This window comes from Motacilla alba, unplaced genomic scaffold, assembly GCF_015832195.1.
Source record: "Motacilla alba alba isolate MOTALB_02 unplaced genomic scaffold, Motacilla_alba_V1.0_pri HiC_scaffold_34, whole genome shotgun sequence".
Taxonomy (NCBI): domain Eukaryota; kingdom Metazoa; phylum Chordata; class Aves; order Passeriformes; family Motacillidae; genus Motacilla; species Motacilla alba.
Genome location: NW_024037436.1, coordinates 1,444,761 through 1,459,881, shown reverse-complemented (window position 1 = coordinate 1,459,881; position 15,121 = coordinate 1,444,761). Strand labels below are relative to the sequence as shown.

At 55.3% G+C, this 15,121-nt stretch overlaps 1 protein-coding gene and 1 long non-coding RNA gene across 2 annotated transcripts in view; both read left to right on the top strand.

Moving 5' to 3' along the window:
* The window catches only part of LOC119696561 (EVI5-like protein), a gene marked incomplete at its 3' end in the record, with an annotated part of 50,432 nt that extends 35,613 nt beyond the window's left edge, over positions 1-14,819 (top strand). Inside the window, exons 12-16 of the mRNA XM_038126305.1 lie at positions 824-856; positions 7,578-7,709; positions 11,682-11,810; positions 13,098-13,250; positions 14,676-14,819. Of these exons, the coding sequence (XP_037982233.1) occupies positions 824-856; positions 7,578-7,709; positions 11,682-11,810; positions 13,098-13,250; positions 14,676-14,819 (591 nt within the window). The remainder of the gene's footprint in view (positions 1-823; positions 857-7,577; positions 7,710-11,681; positions 11,811-13,097; positions 13,251-14,675) is intronic.
* Positions 8,647-9,287, top strand: LOC119696656. Its single transcript, XR_005255639.1, has 3 exons — positions 8,647-8,709; positions 9,064-9,123; positions 9,252-9,287. It is a non-coding gene; the product is annotated as an uncharacterized LOC119696656 (long non-coding RNA).
* Positions 14,820-15,121: the final 302 nt, after the last annotated feature.

Below are 15,121 nucleotides of genomic sequence, written 5' to 3'. Positions count from 1 at the left end.
CACTGTCCCTGTCCCGCCTCTGTCACTGTCACTGTCACTGTCCCTGTCCCACCTCTGTCACTGTCACTGTCACTGTCCCTGTCCCGCCTCTGTCACTGTCCCGCCTCTGTCACTGTCCCTGTCCCGCCTCTGTCACTGTCCCTGTCCCTGCTCTGTCACTGTCCCTGTCCCACCTCTGTCACTGTCACTGTCACTGTCACTGTCACTGTCACTGTCCCTGTCCCGCCTCTGTCACTGTCCCTGTCCTGTCACTGTCCCTGTCCCGCCTCTGTCACTGTCCCTGTCCCTGCTCTGTCACTGTCACTGTCCCACCTCTGTCACTGTCACTGTCACTGTCCCTGTCCCGCCTCTGTCACTGTCCCTGTCCCGCCTCTGTCACTGTCCCTGTCCTGTCACTGTCCCTGTCCCGCCTCTGTCACTGTCCCTGTCCCGGCTCTGTCACTGTCCCTGCTCTGTCACTGTCCCCGTCCCGGCTCTGTCACTGTCCCTGTCTCGCCTCTGTCACTGTCCCTGTCTCGCCTCTGTCACTGTCGCTGCCCCGCCTCTGTCACTGTCGCTGTCGCCAATCTGTCACTGTCGCTGTCCTGGCTCTGTCACTGTCACCGATCTGTCACTGTCACCGATCTGTCACCGCTGTGCCTCTGTCACTGTCACCGTGCTGACGCGGCTGTGTCTCTGTCCCCTCCCCCGCCTCTGTCACTGTCACTGTCACCGATCTGTCACTGTCACCGATCTGTCACTGTCACTGTCACCGATCTGTCACTGTCACCGATCTGTCACTGTCACCGTGCTGACGCGGCTGTGTCTCTGTCCCCTCCCCCAGGAGAGCGCGGCCCTGGCCGATCGCCTCATCCAGGTACGGCCCGGCTGGCGCGGCAATCCCGGCATTCCCGCATTTCCTGATATTCCCGACACTTTCCCCGTGTCCTCCCGATATTCCCGATATTCCTGATCCTCCCGAGATTCTCCCGATATTCCTGATCCTCCCGAGACTTTCCCGATATTCCTGATTCTCCCGAGACTTTCCCGATATTCCCCATCCTCCCGAGATTCTCCCGATATTCCTGATTCTCCCGAGATTCTCCCGATATTCCCGATCCTCCCGAGATTCTCCCGATATTCCTGATCCTCCCGAGACTTTCCCGATATTCCCCATCCTCCCGAGACTTTCCCGATATTCCCGATCCTCCCGAGATTTTCCCGATATTCCCGATTCTCCCGAGATTCTCCCAATATTCCTGATTCTCCCGAGATTCTCCCGATATTCCCGATCCTCCCGAGATTCTCCCGATATTCCCGATCCTCCCAAGATTCTCCTGATATTCCCGATCCTCCCGAGATTTTCCCGATATTCCCGATCCTCCCAAGATTCTCCTGATATTCCCGATTCTCCCGAGATTCTCCCAATATTCCTGATTCTCCTGAGATTTTCCCGATATTCCTGATTCTCCCGAGACTCTCCCAATATTCCCGATTCTCCCGAGACTCTCCCGATATTCCTGCTCCTCCCGAGACTTTCCCGATATTCCTGCTCCTCCCGAGATTCTCCCGATATTCCCGATCCTCCCGAGATTTTCCCGATATTCCCGATCCTCCCGAGACTCTCCCGATATTCTTGATTCTCCCGAGACTTTCCCGATATTCCTGATTCTCCCGAGATTTTCCCGATATTCCCGATTCTCCCGAGATTCTCCCGATATTCCTGATCCTCCCGAGACTTTCCCGATATTCCTGCTCCTCCCGAGATTTTCCCGATATTCCTGATCCTCCCGAGATTTTCCCGATATTCCTGCTCCTCCCGAGATTCTCCCGATATTCCCGATCCTCCCGAGATTTTCCCGATATTCCTGATTCTCCCGAGATTCTCCCGATATTCCCAATCCTCCCAAGATTTTCCCGATATTCCCGATTTTCCCAGTACTTCCCCGATAATCCCCAGATTTTCCCGACACTTCCCTGAGAATTTCCCAAGATTTTCCCGGAATTTTCCCGATATTCTCTGAGATTTTCCCAACAATTTCCCGCGATTTTCCCAATTCATTTTCCTGGGATTTTCCCAATATTCCCGATTTTTTTCCCGATTTTTCCCCGATTTCCCTGATTGATTTTCCCAATTTCCCCGATTGATTTTCCCTATTTTTCCCTGATTTTTCCCCAATTTCCCCGATTGATTTTCCCGATTTTTCCCCGATTGATTTTCCCGATTTTTCCCTGATTTTTCCCTGATTTTTCCCCGATTTCCCAGATTGATTTTCCTGATTTTTCCCTGATTTTTCCCTGATTTTTCCCTGATTTTTCCCTGATTTTTCCCCGATTTCCCCGATTGATTTTCCTGATTTTTCCCTGATTTTTCCCTGATTTTTCCTCGATTTCCCCAATTGATTTTCCTGAGGTTTTCCTCGATTTCCCCGATTGATTTTCCCGATTTTTCCCCGATTGATTTTCCCTATTTTTCCCTGATTTTTCCCCAATTTCCCCGATTGATTTTCCCGATTTTCCCTGATTTTTCCCTGATTTTTCCCCAATTTCCCCGATTGATTTTCCTGATTTTTCCCTGATTTTTCCCTGATTTTTCCCCGATTTCCCCAATTGATTTTCCTGAGGTTTTCCTCGATTTCCCCGATTGATTTTCCCGATTTTTCCCCGATTGATTTTCCCGTTTTTTCCCTGATTTTTCCCCGATTTCCCAGATTGATTTTCCCGATTTTTCCCTGATTTTTCCCTGATTTTTCCCTGATTTTTCCCCCGATTTCCCCGATTGATTTTCCTGTTTTTTCCCTGATTTTTCCCTGATTTTTCCCCGATTTCCCCGATTGATTTTCCTGATTTTTCCCCGATTTCCCTGATTGATTTTCCCAATTTCCCCGATTGATTTTCCCTATTTTTCCCTGATTTTCCCCCAATTTCCCCGATTGATTTTCCCAATTTTTCCCCAATTGATTTTCCCGATTTTTCCCTGATTTTTCCCCGATTTCCCCGATTGATTTTCCCGATTTTTCCCTGATTGATTTTCCCGATTTTTCCCTGATTTTTCCCTGATTTTTCCCTGATTTTTCCCCGATTTCCCCGATTGATTTTCCCGATTTTTCCCCGATTGATTTTCCCGCTTTTTCCCTGATTTTTCCCTGATTTTTCCCCGATTTCCCCGATTGATTTTCCCGTTTTTTCCCTGATTTTTCTCTGATTTTCCCCCGATTTCCCCGATTGATTTTCCCAATTTCCCCGATTGATTTTCCCTATTTTTCCCTGATTTTTCCCCGATTTCCCCGATTGATTTTCCCGATTTTTCCCTGATTTTTCCCTGATTTTTCCCCGATTTCCCAGATTGATTTTCCCGATTTTCCCCTGATTTTTCCCTGATTTTTCCCTGATTTTTCCCCGATTTCCCCGATTGATTTTCCCGTTTTTCCCTGATTTTTCCCTGATTTTCCCCCAATTTCCCCGATTGATTTTCCTGATTTTTCCCTGATTTTTCCCTGATTTTTCCCCGATTTCCCCAATTGATTTTCCTGAGGTTTTCCTCGATTTCCCCGATTGATTTTCCCGTTTTTTCCCTGATTTTTCCCCAATTTCCCCGATAGATTTTCCCGATTTTCCCTGATTTTTCCCTGATTTTTCCCCGATTTCCCCGATTGATTTTCCTGATTTTTCCCTGATTTTTCCCTGATTTTTCCTCGATTTCCCCAATTGATTTTCCTGAGGTTTTCCTCGATTTCCCCGATTGATTTTCCCGATTTTTCCCCGATTGATTTTCCCGTTTTTTCCCTGATTTTTCCCCGATTTCCCCGATTGATTTTCCTGTTTTTTCCCTGATTTTTCCCTGATTTTTCCCCGATTTTCCCGATTGATTTTCCTGAGGTTTTCCTCGATTTCCCTGATTGATTTTCCCAATTTTTCCCCAATTTCCCCGATTGATTTTCCCAATTTTTTCCCCGATTTCCCCGATTGATTTTCCCGATTTCCCCGATTGATTTTCCCGTTTTTTCCCTGATTTTTCCCTGATTTTTCCCTGATTTTTCCCCGATTTCCCCGATTGATTTTCCTGTTTTTTCCCCGATTGATTTTCCTGATTTTTCCCTGATTTTTCCCTGATTTTTCCCCGATTTCCCCAATTGATTTTCCTGATTTTTCCCCAATTTCCCCGATTGATTTTCCCGATTTTTCCCTGATTTTTCCCCGATTTTCCCGATTGATTTTCCTGAGGTTTTCCTCGATTTCCCTGATTGATTTTCCCAATTTTTCCCCAATTTCCCCGATTGATTTTCCCAATTTTTTCCCCGATTTCCCCGATTGATTTCCCCGATTTCCCCGATTGATTTTCCCGATTTTTTCCCCGATTTCCCCGACTGGTTTTCCCAATTTTTTCCCAATTTATTTTCTTCATTTTCCCAATTGATTTTCCCAATTTTCTTCCCCTATTTCCCTGATATTTTCCTGATTTTCCCAATTGATTTTCCCGATTTCCTTCCCAATTTTCCCAATTTATTTTCCAGATTTCCCTGATTCATTTTCCCAATTTTCCTGATATTTTCCTGATTTATTTTCCCAATTTTCCCAATATTTTCCTGATTTCCTTCAGCAATTTCCCCAATTTTCCCCATAATTTCCTAATTTATTTTCCCAATTTTCCCACTTGATTTTCCCGATTTCCTTCCCAATTATCCCAATTTATTTTCCAGATATTTTCCCAAATTTTCCCAATTTATTTCCATTTTTTCCCCCCAATTTTCCCGATTTATTTCCCATTTCTCCCCCCAATTTTCCCAATTTATTTTCCCGTTTTTTCCCCAATTTTCCCGATTAATTTTCCCCATTTTTTCCCAATTTATTTCCCATTTCTCCCCCCAATTTTCCCAATTTATTTCCCTTTTTTTCCCCAATTTTCCCGATTTATTTTCCATTTCCCCCCCCAATTTTCCCAATTTATTTTCCCCAATTTTTCCCCCAATTTTCCCAATTTTCTTCCCAATTTTCCCGATTTATTTTCCCATTTTTTCCCGATTTTTCCCCAATTTCTTTCCCATTTCCTCTTCCTCCTCCCCTCCCCCAGCCCCATTTTTGGGCTCCGTTTTTTCCTTTTTTCCGCCTTTTTTCCGCTTCTCCGGAGCCTCCCACGGCCCTGGGGGGGATTTGGGGGAATTTTGGGGGAAATTTGGGAATTTGAATCAATTTTTGGGAAATTGGTGGGAGATTTGGGGGGAATTTTGGGGGAATTTTGGGGGATTTGAGGGAATTTTGGGGAATTTTGGGGGGAATTTTGGGAGGTTTTTTTTGAAATTTGGGGGAATTTTTGAATTTTAGGGGATTTGGGGGAATTTTTTTGAATGTTGGGGGATTTTTTTGGGAATTTTGGGGGATTTTGTGGAATTTTGGGGGGAATTTTGGGAGCATTTTGTTGAATTTGGGGGGATTTTGAGGAATTTGAGGGAATTTTTTGGGAATTTTGGGAGAATTTTTTTGAATTTTGGGGAAATTTTGGGAGAATTTTTTTGAATTTTTGGGAATTTTGGGGGAATTTTGGGAGAATTTTTTTGAATTTTGGGGGATTTGAATGAATTTTGGGAAATTCTGGGGAATTTTGGGGGGAATTTTGGGGGGATTTGGGAGAATTTCTGGGAATTTTTGGGAAATTTTGGGGGGATTTTGGGGAATTTCTGGGAAATTTTGGGAAATTTTTGGGAATTTTGGGGGAATTTTGGGAGAAGTTTTTTGAATTTTGGGGGATTTGGGGGAAATTTTGGGGGGATTTTGGGGGATTTTGAGGAATTTGAGGGAATTATGGGGGAATTTTGGGAGAATTTTTTTGAATTTTGGGAAATTCTGGGGGATTTTGGGGAATTTGGGGCAAATTTTGGGGGGATTTTTTGGGGGATTTGAGGGAATTTTTGGGGGAATTTTGGGAGATTTTTTTGAATTTTGGGAGAATTTTTTGGAATTTGGGGGGATTTGGGGGAAATTTTGGGAGATTTTTGGGGGATTTGGAGGAAATTTTTGGGAATTTTGTGGAATTTTTGGGGAATTTGGGGGAATTTCGGGGGAATTTTTGGGGGAATTTTGAGGAAATTTGGGGAATTGTGGGGAAATTTGGGGGGATTTTGGGGGAATTTTGAGGAAATTTGGGGAATTTTAGGAAATTTGGGATTTTGGGGGGATTTTGGGGAATTTGGGATTTGGGATTTGGGGTGGAAGGCAGCAACTGGAGGAGTTTGGGTGGGATTTGGGGAGGGGAGGGGAGGGGACAAACGGCCAGGTGGCACTGTCCCCGATGTCCCCAATGTCCCCAGGGCCAGGTGGCACTGTCCCCGATGTCCCCAATGTCCCCTCTGTCCCCCGGGCCAGGTGGCACTGTCCCCAATGTCCCAAATGTCCCCAATGTCCCCAATGTCCCCAGGGCCAGGTGGCACTGTCCCCAATGTCCCCAGTGTCCCCTGTATCCCAGGGCCAGGTGGCACTGTCCCCAGTGTCCCCAATGTCCCCAGTGTCCCCAGGGCCAGGTGGCACTGTCCCCAGTGTCCCCAATGTCCCCAATGTCCCCAATGTCCCCAATGTCCCCAGGGCCAGGTGACACTGTCCCCGTTGTCCCCTGTGTCCCCAATGTCCCCAGTGTCCCCGATGTCCCCGATGTCCCCAGGGCCAGGTGACACTGTCCCAAATGTCCCCAGTGTCCCCAATGTCCCCTGTGTCCCGGGGCCAAGTGGCACTGTCCCCAGTGTCCCTAATGTCCCCAATGTCCCCAAGGTCAGGTGCCACTGTCCCCAGTGTCCCCATGTCCCCAGTGTCCCCATGGCCAGGTGACACTGTCCCTGATGTCCCCGATGTCCCCAATGTCCCCTGTGTCCCCAGGGCCAGGTGACACTGTCCCCAGTGTCCCCAATGTCCCCAGGGCCAGGTGACATTGTCCCAAATGTCCCCGATGCCCCCAATGTCCCATGTCCCCAATGTCCCCGTTGTCCCCGATGTCCCCAGGGCCAGGTGACACTGTCCCCAATGTCCCCAATGCCCCCAAGGTCAGGTGGCACTTTCCCCAATGTCCCCAATGTCCCTGATAACCCCGATGTCCCCAATGTCCCCTGTGTCCCAGGGCCAGGTGACACTGTCTCCAATGCCCCCAATGCCCCCAATGTCCCATGTCCCCAATGTCCCCAGTGTCCCCAATGTCCCCGTTGTCCCCTGTGTCCCCAGGGCCAGGTGGCACTGTCCCCGTTGTCCCCATGTCCCCAGGGCCAGGTGGCACTGTCCCCAATGTCCCCAATGTCCCCAATGTCCCCTGTGTCCCCAGGGCCAGGTGACACTGTCCCCAGTGTCCCCAATGTCCCCAGGGCCAGGGGACATTGTCCCAAATGTCCCCGATGCCCCCAATGTCCCATGTCCCCAATGTCCCCAATGTCCCCTGTGTCCCCAATGTTAGGTGGCACTGTCCCCAATGTCCCCAATGTCCCTGATAACCCCGATGTCCCCAATGTCCCCTGTGTCCCAGGGCCAGGTGACACTGTCTCCAATGTCCCAATGTCCCATGTCCCCAATGTCCCCAGTGTCCCCAATGTCCCCAATGTCCCCGTTGTCCCCTGTGTCCCCAGGGCCAGGTGACGCGGGCGCAGGAGGCCGAGGAGAACGACGTCATCCGGCGGGAGCTGGCGCTGGTGCGGCAACGCTGCAGCTCGGCCACCGAGAGCCTGCGGAGGGCGCAGAGCACCATCAGGGAGCTGCAGGTGTGTCACCTGTGTCACCTGTGTGTCACCTGTGTGTGTCACCTGTGTGTGTCACTGTGTCACCGTGTGTCACTGCCCCGGTGCCAACGCTGCAGCTCGGCCACCGAGAGCCTGCGGAGGGCGCAGAGCACCATCAGGGAGCTGCAGGTGTGTCACTGTCACCTGAGTGTCACCTGTGTCACCTGTGTGTGTCACTGCATCACCTGAGTGTGTCACTGTCACCTGTGTGTGTCACTGTGTCACCGTGTGTCACTGCCCCGGTGCCAACGCTGCAGCTCGGCCACCGAGAGCCTGCGGAGGGCGCAGAGCACCATCAGGGAGCTGCAGGTGTGTCACTGTCACCTGTGTGTCACCTGTGTCACCTGTGTGTCACCTGTGTGTGTCACTGTGTCACTGTGTCACTGTGTCCCTGTGTGTCACTGCCCCGGTGACAACGCTGCAGCTCGGCCACCGAGAGCCTGCGGAGGGCGCAGAGCACCATCAGGGAGCTGCAGGTGTGTCACTGTCACCTGTGTGTCACCTGTGTGTCACCTGTGTGTCACCTGAGTGTCACCTGTGTGTCACCTGAGTGTCACCTGAGTGTCACCTGTGTCACCTGTGTCACCTGTGTGTGTCACTGTGTCCCTGTGTGTCACTGCCCCGGTGACAACGCTGCAGCTCGGCCACCGAGAGCCTGCGGAGGGCGCAGAGCACCATCAGGGAGCTGCAGGTGTGTCACTGTCACCTGAGTGTCACCTGTGTGTCACCTGTGTGTGTCACTGTGTCCCTGTGTGTCACTGCCCCGGTGACAACGCTGCAGCTCGGCCACCGAGAGCCTGAGGAGGGCGCAGAGCACCATCAGGGAGCTGCAGGTGTGTCACCTGTGTCACCTGTGTGTCACCTGTGTCACCTGTGTGTGTCACTGTGTCACTGTGGCCGTGTGTCACTGCCCCGGTGACAACGCTGCAGCTCGGCCACCGAGAGCCTGAGGAGGGCGCAGAGCACCATCAGGGAGCTGCAGGTGTGTCACCTGTGTCACCTGTGTGTCACCTGTGTCACCTGTGTCACCTGTGTGTGTCACTCTGTCACTGTGTCACCGTGTGTCACTGCCCCGGTGACAACGCTGCAGCTCGGCCACCGAGAGCCTGCGGAGGGCGCAGAGCACCATCAGGGAGCTGCAGGTGTGTCACCTGTGTCACCTGTGTGTCACCTGTGTGTCACCTGTGTCACCTGTGTGTGTCACTGCATCACCTGAGTGTGTTACTGTCACCTGTGTGTGTCACTGTGTCACTGTGTGTCACTGCCCCGGTGCCAACGCTGCAGCTCGGCCACCGAGAGCCTGAGGAGGGCGCAGAGCACCATCAGGGAGCTGCAGGTGTGTCACTGTCACCTGTGTGTCACCTGTGTCACCTGTGTGTGTCACTGCATCACCTGAGTGTGTCACTGTCACCTGTGTGTGTCACTGTGTCACTGTGTCCCTGTGTGTCACTGCCCCGGTGACAACGCTGCAGCTCGGCCACCGAGAGCCTGAGGAGGGCGCAGAGCACCATCAGGGAGCTGCAGGTGTGTCACTGTCACCTGAGTGTCACCTGTGTGTCACCTGTGTCACCTGTGTGTCACCTGTGTGTGTCACTGTCACCTGTGTGTCACCTGTGTGTGTCACTGTGTCACCGTGTGTCACTGCCCCGGTGACAACGCTGCAGCTCGGCCACCGAGAGCCTGCGGAGGGCGCAGAGCACCATCAGGGAGCTGCAGGTGTGTCACTGTCACCTGTGTGTCACCTGTGTCACCTGTGTGTGTCACTGCATCACCTGAGTGTGTCACTGTCACCTGTGTGTGTCACTGTGTCCCTGTGTGTCACTGCCCCGGTGACAACGCTGCAGCTCGGCCACCGAGAGCCTGCGGAGGGCGCAGAGCACCATCAGGGAGCTGCAGGTGTGTCACTGTCACCTGTGTGTCACCTGTGTCACCTGTGTGTCACCTGTGTGTGTCACTGCATCACCTGAGTGTGTTACTGTCACCTGTGTGTGTCACTGTGTCACTGTGTGTGTCACTGCCCCGGTGACAACGCTGCAGCTCGGCCACCGAGAGCCTGAGGAGGGCACAGAGCACCATCAGGGAGCTGCAGGTGTGTCACTGTCACCTGTGTGTCACCTGTGTGTGTCACTGTGTCACTGTGTCCCTGTGTGTCACTGCCCCGGTGACAACGCTGCAGCTCGGCCACCGAGAGCCTGAGGAGGGCGCAGAGCACCATCAGGGAGCTGCAGGTGTGTCACTGTCACCTGTGTCACCTGTGTCACCTGTGTGTCACCTGTGTGTGTCACTGTGTCCCTGTGTGTCACTGTGTCCCTGTGTGTCCCTGCCCCGGTGACAACGCTGCAGCTCGGCCACCGAGAGCCTGAGGAGGGCGCAGAGCACCATCAGGGAGCTGCAGGTGTGTCACCTGTGTCACCTGTGTGTCACCTGTGTCACCTGAGTGTCACCTGTGTGTCACCTGTGTGTCACTGTGTCCCTGTGTGTCACTGCCCCGGTGACAACGCTGCAGCTCAGCCACCGAGAGCCTGAGGAGGGCGCAGAGCACCATCAGGGAGCTGCAGGTGTGTCACTGTCACCTGAGCGTCACCTGTGTCACCTGTGTGTCACCTGTGTGTCACTGTGTCACTCTGTGTGTCACTGCCCCGGTGACAATGCCTCGGTGGCGCTTGGTGACATGGGTGACATTTGGTGGCACGGGTAACTCTTGCTTGAGCAGTGATTTGGTGGCAAGTGGAAGGTGACATTTGGTGGCCTTTGGTGACACTTGGGGACACTGGGGACACCTGGGGCAGGGTAGCCTCGGTCTCAGCGAGGAGTTTGGTGGGCAGGGACGATGGGTGGGTGACACTTGGGGACATTTGGGGACATTTGGTAGCCCCCATCTCTCAGAGCAGCTCGTGGTGGGTGGGGACGATGGGGAGGTGACACTTGGTGGCCTTTGGTGACACTGGGGACATTGGGGGACATCTGGGGACAGGGTAACCCCCATCTGAGCGAGGAGCTTGTGGTGGTTGGGAGGTGACGGTGACAGTTGGTGACATTTGGTGACACTTGGTGACACTTGGTAACTCCCATCTCTCAGAGCAGCTCGTGGCAGGTAGGAGGTGACCTTTGGTGACAATTGGTGGCCTTTGGTGACATTGGTGACACTGGGGACAGGATAACCCCCATCTGAGCGAGGAGTTCGTGGTGGACAGGGATGATGGGGAGGTGACACTTGGGGACATTTGGTGACACTTGGGGACATTTGGTAACTCCCATCTCTCGGAGCAGCTTGTGGCAGGTGGGAGGTGACATTTGGTGGCCTTTGGTGACATTGGTGACACTGGGGACATTGGGGACAGGGTAACCCCCATCTGAGCGAGGAGTTCGGTGGGCGGGGACGATGGGGAGGTGACACTTGGGGACATCTGGGGACATTTGGTGACACAGGTAACTCCTGCTTGAACGAGGATTTCATGGCTGGTGGGAGGTGATGATTGGTTGATCTTTGGTGACCTTTGGTGACCTTTGGTGACACTGGGGACACTGGGGACAGGGTAACCCATCTGAGTGAGGAGTTCATGGTGGGTGGGGACGATGGGGAGGTGACACTTGGGGACATTTGGTGACACTTGGGGACAGGGTAGCCCCATCTGAGTGAGGAGTTGGTGGCAGTTGGAGGTGACCCTTGGTGACACTTGGGGACATTTGGTGACTCCCATCTCTCGGAGCCGCTCGTGGCAGGTGGGAGGTGGCCTTTGCTGGCCTTTGGTGACACTTGGGGACATTGGGGACATTTGGGGACAGGGTAACCCCCGTCTGAGCGAGGAGTTCCTGGTGGGTGGCGATGATGGGGAGGTGACACTTGGTGACCTTTGGTGACACTTGGGGACATTTGGTGACTCCCATCTCTCGGAGCCGCTCGTGGCAGGTGGGAGGTGGCCTTTGGTGACACTTGGGGACATTTGGGGACAGGGTAACCCCCGTCTGAGCGAGGAGTTCGTGGCGCACCTGGAGACGGAGCTGGAGCGGTCGCGGCTGCGCGAGAGCGAAACCCTGGGGGCGCTCAAGGAGATGCAGGACAAGGTCCTGGACATGGAGAAGGTGACACCATGGGGACACCGGGGTGGCACTGGGGTGGCACTGGGGATGGGAGGGGCCTTGGGGACAGGGAGGACCCCATGGGTGGCCTTGGGGACAGGGGGGGGCCTTGGGGACAGGGAGGGGCCTTGGGGACAGGGAGGGTCCCGTGGGTGGCCTTGGGGACAGGGGGCCCTCAAGGAGATGCAGGACAAGGTCCTGGACATGGAGAAGGTGACACTGAGGGGACACTGGGGTGGCACTGGGGCTGGGAGGGGCCTTGGGGACAGGGAAGGTTCCAGAAGATGCAGGACAGGGTCCTGGACGTGGAGAAGGTGACACCATGGGGACACCGGGGTGGCACTGGGGTGGCACCAGGGGTGGGAGGGGCCTTGGGGACAGGGAGGGCCCCGTGGGTGGCATTTGGGGACAAGGAGTGACATTTGGGACCGGGAGGGGCCTTGGGGACAGGGGGCCCTCAAGGAGGTGCAGGACAAGGTCCTGGACATGGAGAAGGTGACACCATGGGGACACCGGGGTGGCACCGGGGCTGGCAGGGTCCCAGTGGGATGAGGAGGGTCCCATGGGTGGCCTTGGGGACAGGGAGGGGACAGGGAGGGTCCTGTGGGTGGCACTGGGGACAGGAGCTGTCCTGGGTGGCCTGTGAAGGTCCCTCTGTCTGTCCCCACTGGTGTCCCTGTCCCCATGTCCCCTGTCCCCACTGGTGTCCCTGTCCCCATGTCCCCTGTCCCCACTGGTGTCCCTGTCCTCCGATGTCCCTTTGTCCCCTCTCTGCCCCCCGATGTTCCTGTGCCCCCGTCCCTGTCTGTCCCCAATGTCCCTGTGTCCCCTGATGTCCCTGTGTCTCCCATGTCCCCCCTAATGTCCCTTGTCCCCTGCTGTCCTCCTGATGTCCCTTGTCCCTTTGATGTCCCCCCTGATGTCCCTGCTGTCCCCGTGTCCCCCCTGCTGCTCGGTCCCTCCTGTCCCTGTCCCTGCTGTCCCTGCTGTCCCTGTCGTCCCCGTGTTCCCCCGATGTCCCTGTCCCTGCTGTCCCTCTCCCTGTCCCTGTCCCTGCTGTCGCTGTCCCTGTCCCTGTCCCCGATGTCCCTGTCCCCGATGTCCCTGTCCCTGCTGTCCCCTGATGTCCCTGCTGTCGCTGTCCCTGTCGCTGATGTCCCTGTCCCCACTGTCCCTGCTGTCCCTGTCCCCGCTGTCCCTGATGTCCCTGTCGCTGATGTCCCTGTCCCCGCTGTCCCTGCTGTCCCCGCTGTCCCTGTCACTGATGTCCCCTGTCCCCTGTGTCCCCAGCGGCAGCCGCTGCTGCCGGACGACGCCAGCGTGGCTCGGCTGCAGGAGGAGCTGCAGGAGCTGGCGCTGAGGGACATCGGGGACATCGGGGACATCGGGGACACATGGCAGGTGAGACTCGGGGACATCGGGGACATCGGGGACACCTGGCAGGTGAGACACGGGGACATCGGGGACATCGGGGACACCTGGCAGGTGAGACTCGGGGACATCGGGGACACCTGGCAGGTGAGACTCGGGGACATCGGGGACATCGGGGACACCTGGCAGCTGAGACACGGGGACATCGGGGACACCTGGCAGGTGAGACATGGGGACATCGGGGACATCGGGGACACCTGGCAGGTGAGACACTGGGACATCGGGGACACTGGGGACACCTGGCAGGTGAGACACGGGGACATCGGGGACATCGGGGACACCTGGCAGGTGAGACTCGGGGACATCGGGGACACCTGGCAGGTGAGACACGGGGACACCTGAGTGACACTGGGGACACTGGGGACACCTGGCAGGTGAGACACAGGGACATTGGGGACACCTGGCAGGTGAGACACAGCGACACCTGAGTGACATCGGGGACATCGGGGACACCTGGCAGGTGAGGCAGGGACATTGGGGACACCTGGCGACAGCTGGCAGGTGTCCCCCAGCTGTCCCGATGTGTCCCTAGGTGAGTCCCCAGGTGTCCCCATACCTGACCAGGAGTGTCCCCAAGTGTCCCCAGGTGTCACAGGTGTCCCCATACCTGACCGGGTGTATCCCCAGGTGTGTCCCCAGATGTCCCAGGTGTCCCCAGGTGTCCCTATAGCTGACCAGGTGTGTCCACAGGTGTGTCTCCAGGTGTCCTAGGGTATGTCCCAGGTGTCCCCAGGTGTCCCTATAGCTGACCAGGTGTGTCCCCAGGTGTCCCAGGGTGTGTCCCCAGCTGTCCCAGGTGTCCCCAGGTATCCCTATAGCTGACCAGGTGTGTCCCCAGGTGTCCCAGGTGTGTCTCACCTGACCAGGTGTCCCAGGGTGGGTCCCCAGGTATCTCCAGGAGTGTCCCCAGATGTCCCACGTGTCCCCAGGTGTGTCTCACCTGGCCAGGTGTGTCCCCAGGTGTGTTCCTGGTGTCTCCATACCTCACCAGGTGTCCCCATACCTCACCAGATGTGTCCCCAGGTGTCCCAGGGTGGGTCCCCAGGTGTCCCCAGGTGTCCCAGGGTGTGTCCCCAGGTGTCCCCAGGTGTGTCACCTGAGCGGGTGTGTCCCCAGGTGTGCAGGGGCCACTGGAAGGAGCCGCGGGCGCTGCACGAGGCCTGACCAGGTGTCCCCAGGTGTCCCAGGGGGTGTCCCCAGGTGTCCCAGGGTGTGTCCCCAGGTGTCCCCAGGTGTGTCAGCTGACCAGGTGTGTCCTCAGCTGTGCCCAGGTGTGTTCCTGGTGTCCCCATATCTGACCAGGTGTCCCCAGGTGTCCTAGGGTGGGTCCCCAGGTGTCCCCAGGTGTCCCCAGGGTGGGTCCCCAGGTGTCCCCAGGTGTCCCAGGGTGGGTCCCCAGGTGTCCCAGGTGTGTCACCTGAGCGGGTGTGTCCCCAGGTGTGCGGGGGCCGCTGGAAGGAGCCGCGGGCGCTGCACGAGGCCGTGCTGGGGGCGCAGCTCCGCGAGAGCCAGGCCCAGGTGGAGCTGAGAGCGCTGAGACAGCGGGTGCTGCACCTGGAGACACAGGTACCAAACTGGGACAGACTGGGATGGACTGGGACAGACTGGGACAAACTGGGACAGACTGGGATGGACTGGGAATGGAGCTGAGAGCGCTGAGACAGCGGGTGCTGCACCTGGAGACACAGGTACCAAACTGGGACAGACTGGGACAAACTGGGACAGACTGGGACAAACTGGGACAGCGGGTGCTGCACCTGGAGACACAGGTGAGGCACAGGTACCAAACTGGGACAGACTGGGACAAACTGGGACAGACTGGGACAGCGGGTGCTGCACCTGGAGACACAGGTACCAAACTGGGACAGACTGGGATGGACTGG